We start from the raw sequence: 4,894 nt of genomic DNA on the forward strand, positions 1-4,894 counted from the left end.
GAGGGAGATTTTATATTGCCATAGCAGGTCCAGAGAGGATTGTGTGCCAAGGCAATCTTGGATTCAGACTGAATCTTTCTCCCTTTTAATCCTTTTCAGAGTATGGTGGCAAGTGGAAACTGCTCCATTATTTTGCCCAGAAATTTTTTGCACCACTGCTGCCTGTGGCCTATGAAGACAAAGGTGTATTGTACATATATGGTGTCTCAGATCTTCATGAAGACTACAAGATGACTTTGAAGGTAAGCGACACCTTTCTCACCACCCTAGTGTACCTCCAGCAAGAATGTGAGAAGCTGAATGAGCACATCTTTGTATAGACAAGCTTCAGTAAGTTCATGCTCAAACACAATGAGGTCTTTAACCTTCTTAGGGGCAACACTATTCTTTATTATAGTAACATAAAATGATTCACAGAATAAGAAATTAATTGCCTTGCTTATAGCCTGTAGGTAAAGGCCTGAAATAAACTCTTCTTAAAGGAGTTGATGGTTAAAGAGAACAAAGCGTGGAAAGAGGTACCTCGCTACTTACAAAATTGTTCCCTGGGTGTTGGAACTGCATTAACTAAGGGGGCAGAAAAGGATTATCCCATTGCTTGTTAATACTCAGACTATTAGATTAGTTTCTGAAATATCAACAGAACACCTTTAATTACTGTAGTAGCAAGGTCACCTATGCAATGTCACCGTTTTACAATTGATGCCTTAACTGTTTTCTGGTAATGCTACAGAAACTGTTAGGATTTCTTGGACCATATTTGGACTGCTGAATTGTCCAGTCTTGCATTTCAACTTGTTACATTTTGTTGTTGTTAATCAGATGGCAGCCAGATCCCAAATAAGTTTTGGGGCCATTTCGCACTATGGATGCAATTCCTGACATAAAGGGCGTCCCATGTGAAAAGGCTGGGAAGGATGGAAAAACAGTCCTAATTCCATTTCCTAGCACTCCCTTGGCAACCCCTTCTCTCAAGGAGCCTGGAGAGAACAAAAAGCCTTGCAGATCAAGAGCAAACATACTTCCAGACTGTTTGAAATGGACTTCTTGTTAGAGTAATCTAATTATTATGCCATACTGAGTGTTTAAATCTTTGTGGAGTTTCTTGCTAGGGGCAAGTCAGCTGGTGCTGTCAGGAGAGCATCTCTTGCAATGAGCAATCTGAAGCCTAGGATGCTGTGTTTTTTTTTTTTTTTTTTTCCAGAAGTAAATTTTTTTTTTATTGTCAGGAGAGCATCTCTTGCAATGAGCAATCTGAAGCCTAGGATGCTGTGTTTTTTTTTTTTTTTTTTCACAGATGTAACTTTTCTTCTAAGCTTTGTGCTCTCTCAACGTGCTTGATAGGTTGTTGTGCATGCCTGGAGTTCTTTGGAGCCGGTATGCACCCTTGCCAAGGATGGCCTGACTATTACAGCGCAAAGTGCTGTCCCCATCTACAAGGAGTCCATAAATGACTTGCTGAAAAGATGCAGAAATTGTACCAGGAAAAGCTGCGTTATTACTTTCTGTCTTGTGGGAGAAGGTGGGCTCCGGAGTCCTACAAACCATCACTTCCTTTCATCACTGAAGGATGCTGTAGGATTAGAAAAGACCCAGCTTAGTGTAAGCATCAGTCATGCTAAATTACTTGATTTGGTTTTGCAAATCTTACTGTTTTGAGTTGTTTGCCTGCTACGTAGTGTCTGATTGCACTTAATATTCTTTCTCCTTAGCTGTTGCAATTCTGGCTGCCATGTTGAGTTCAAAATCGGGTTTTCTTTTTTCGCGTCACTATTTGCATATCTAAATAACACTGGCAGGGTGTTTTTTGTGATTTTGTTTGTTTTAAATAATAAATAATATAATTTGTTTTGACTGTCTTTCACCTGACTGCTGCAGCATTGCTCCTTTCATTCTTTTTGTCCCTAGATAGCAAATAGCACCATGGAAATTGTTTTGGCTTCCAGACAGTACTGGATGTCAGTACGAGGTGATACTAGTTCAGCTGAGCGTGGAGTGCGTTATCGTCTGCAGTATTTCTTCTCGAAGCGTTCAGACTCTCAGATCAGGGTACTATTGCTAGCAGGCAATATTGCAGGCTCCTTTCCTCCTCCTGCGAATCTGTGCCCTCCAGCAGAGATTTTGATCTGAGGATTTGAAGGGTTCTGATTTGCCTAACGTGTCTGTCTTCTGAACATGCAGGAAAAGCACCGTGTTGTATAACACTGCCATTTGCTGCTTTTTCCTAGATTTCTTCTGCTCCTTGCAAGCGTCTTCTATATATAAAGAGCAAACATGCTCTGTGTGTGTGTGTACACTCGGGTTTTGCTCAGCTTCACTTCTTAGCATGTAAATTTTAGTGCAAAATTCTTAATCAGTAGATTGGCAGGATGGGGACCTGTGCGTTCTCACATTTGGCTTCCATGCTGCAGCTTTGCTCTTTAGAGCTAAACTAAACAAGGGGGGGTAGAAGTCTTTAATCTCTTTGAATCTGGACTAGAACAATTGCTTTACAAAAAGAAAATAGGCCAGATTTTCATCTCTTATCTCTTTCATGGCAGCACGGTCTGCCTTTTGAGTATAAAACAGGCTCGTTTCTTTCCTTTGTAATTTTTTTTTTTTCCAGCTAGTGGCACAATCTGGAGTCTAAGTCATGCTGTCATGGTTTGGGTTGTTTTGGTTTGGTTTTTTTTTGTGGATGACATAATCAATAATAAAAGCTCTGCAACTGGAGCATCATTGGGAAATTTCACTCCTTTTTCCCCATGGTTGTGTTGCCTCCTAACTAATAAAGACAGCTAGCAAGCATAAGTGTAAGGTGGTTACTTTAAGAAAGCATGCAGCTGTGATTTAAAAAATTATTGTTTTATGAGAAGCTAGTGCTTCTATACATAGTCACTAATAAACAAAACAGACTTTCAAATACATTGCTACTCCAAGTGCTACTCTTCATAGTATTGCTTTTAAAAAAAAATGAAGAGTTCAGTGTTTCTTCAGGAAACACAAAAAGTAAAGGATGTGTGCTTTCTCTTAAAATTGAATAACGTTGTCCTTGTAAGCGGGATGTGTTTACTGCACTTAACATAATTTGTCTGCTTTAGATAAATAGTGAATTGATACTTGAAAATTACGTATCATGATGGTGAATGGGGAGTGCTGCATGAAAATGCATCCTGGTTGTGCTTTTAAGCCTCTCAGAGTTTAACTACTGATAGAACTTAATATAAAATATCACACATTGTCCTAATGTTTCACAACATAGCTGCCTTCTAAATGTGGTGTAAGGACTTCACTGCCGGGTTCCATTAAGATGAGGTGATCTCCTGTTTTACTGTGATTTTTACCATCTTTTGCTTCTCTATGTTTCTGTTAAATCTATTATTATTTCTAGTAGCTGAAAGGTCAGCTGCTTTAGTAGTTGTGAATTTATAGGTTGAGCGAAGCTTGTTGGTGAAAGGACAAATCTTTTTCACTCAAGCAAGTATAGGATACCAGTACGAGGAACAAGACGGATCACCATTTGTTTGGTGGCTTTCCTAAGAAGGTGGAAGAGTGGTAACATTTCATGGCATTTTTCCACAATCTGTAGTACTCTGCAAGAAGGCTATAAAAACGTTTGCAGTTTTCCCATGACTTCTGCATAGGAATACTGCTGGTTTGACTTTTTGTTCCAGCAGAGAATAGTAATTTTGATAAATGTGGTTGTACAGCCTGTTTTACTAACCTGCAAGCCTTTACCAGTTTGGATATAACTGGGTTATTCTTTAATACATATCTTTTCTTTTCATTTCTCTTCCAGGCCTCTGTATCCCAACGAGACAACATTTATACATTTGTTCTTCGGACCACTGCAATTGCTCCTTTTGTTTATCTGGATGTAGGGAATATAAAAGGCAGATTTAGTGATAATGGTTTCCTCATGACCAAAAAGAAGAAAGTGATTGTTTTTTATGCTTGGGAACCTACCAGTGTCAAAGAATTAGAAAAGTCACTAACCTTGACCTCTTTGGTGGATGTTGTCTGAGGATACTTCATCTCCTTTCTAGATAAAGAAGGAAGTGGGAGGAGGAAAAAAATTAGAAGAATTTGATTAAAGTTGAAGTGATATACAAGTTAAGATGACTGGAGAATATACTGTCTATTCCTGTTGTGTGTGAATTTAAACTTCTGGTTCAGTATAAATATACCCACAGCAGAGCTTGCATATAATATATATGTGGGGTATTGAAAGTAAGTCTCTGGTAATGGGAAAAATATATCCCATGTATAAAATGGGAGGGGTGAGGTGGTGTGAGAGCTAGTCTGAGATACTTGCATGAGATTGCAGTTGTGAGTTCATCCTAACTAAAAGGCAACACAAATATGCACCTCCAGACTATGGCTGTAAAAAATCCATAGTTTTTGTAGTTTCGCTATGCCATAAGCGTAAATTTGTCTTAGGATAACAGCAAGGTATGCTGGGGGCAAGGGGGAAGGGCAGGGAGTGGAGCTGGGACCACCTCCACAGATATGCTCCCACTGGGAGTAGTTTGATTTTCACCTGTACTCAAAATTGGAGACCACTAGTCCTGCCCTTTCAGATCTGTGGCTGTCATTCCTCTGTCAGGCATCCTGCTTGCTGCCAGCCAGGGAGGCTTCCAAACAGCTACGAAACCTGGGCTGTCCAGTCAGACATCAGACAGATCTGTTCCCCTTCTGAAAGGGGAGTAGGAGATTGTTTTCTTCTCTCTTTTCATGCAACATTGAGCAATAACCTCAAGACCTCTGCATCTAGCTTTGTCTCTTCCAGAGGGCTGCAGGTGCAGTCACAAACCTTTTGCTGCTGCATGGGATCTTGCATAATGTCACATAGTACAAGATACGCCTGGCTGTGGGAAAAGGAATAGGGAGAAGAGTTGACCAAAGCTGCAAAGAG

At 40.0% G+C, this 4,894-nt stretch overlaps 1 protein-coding gene across 1 annotated transcript in view; it reads left to right on the forward strand.

Annotated features, from left to right (window-relative positions):
• The window catches only part of MANBA (mannosidase, beta A, lysosomal), a 38,573-nt gene extending 34,570 nt beyond the window's left edge, over positions 1–4,003 (forward strand). Inside the window, exons 14-16 of the mRNA XM_010133662.1 lie at positions 100–242; positions 1,345–1,602; positions 3,779–4,003. Of these exons, the coding sequence (XP_010131964.1) occupies positions 100–242; positions 1,345–1,602; positions 3,779–4,003 (626 nt within the window). The remainder of the gene's footprint in view (positions 1–99; positions 243–1,344; positions 1,603–3,778) is intronic.
• The last annotated feature ends 891 nt before the right edge of the window (positions 4,004–4,894 follow it).

Source organism: Buceros rhinoceros, unplaced genomic scaffold (genome assembly GCF_000710305.1).
Source record: "Buceros rhinoceros silvestris isolate BGI_N320 unplaced genomic scaffold, ASM71030v1 scaffold5483, whole genome shotgun sequence".
In the NCBI taxonomy this organism is placed as follows: domain Eukaryota; kingdom Metazoa; phylum Chordata; class Aves; order Bucerotiformes; family Bucerotidae; genus Buceros; species Buceros rhinoceros.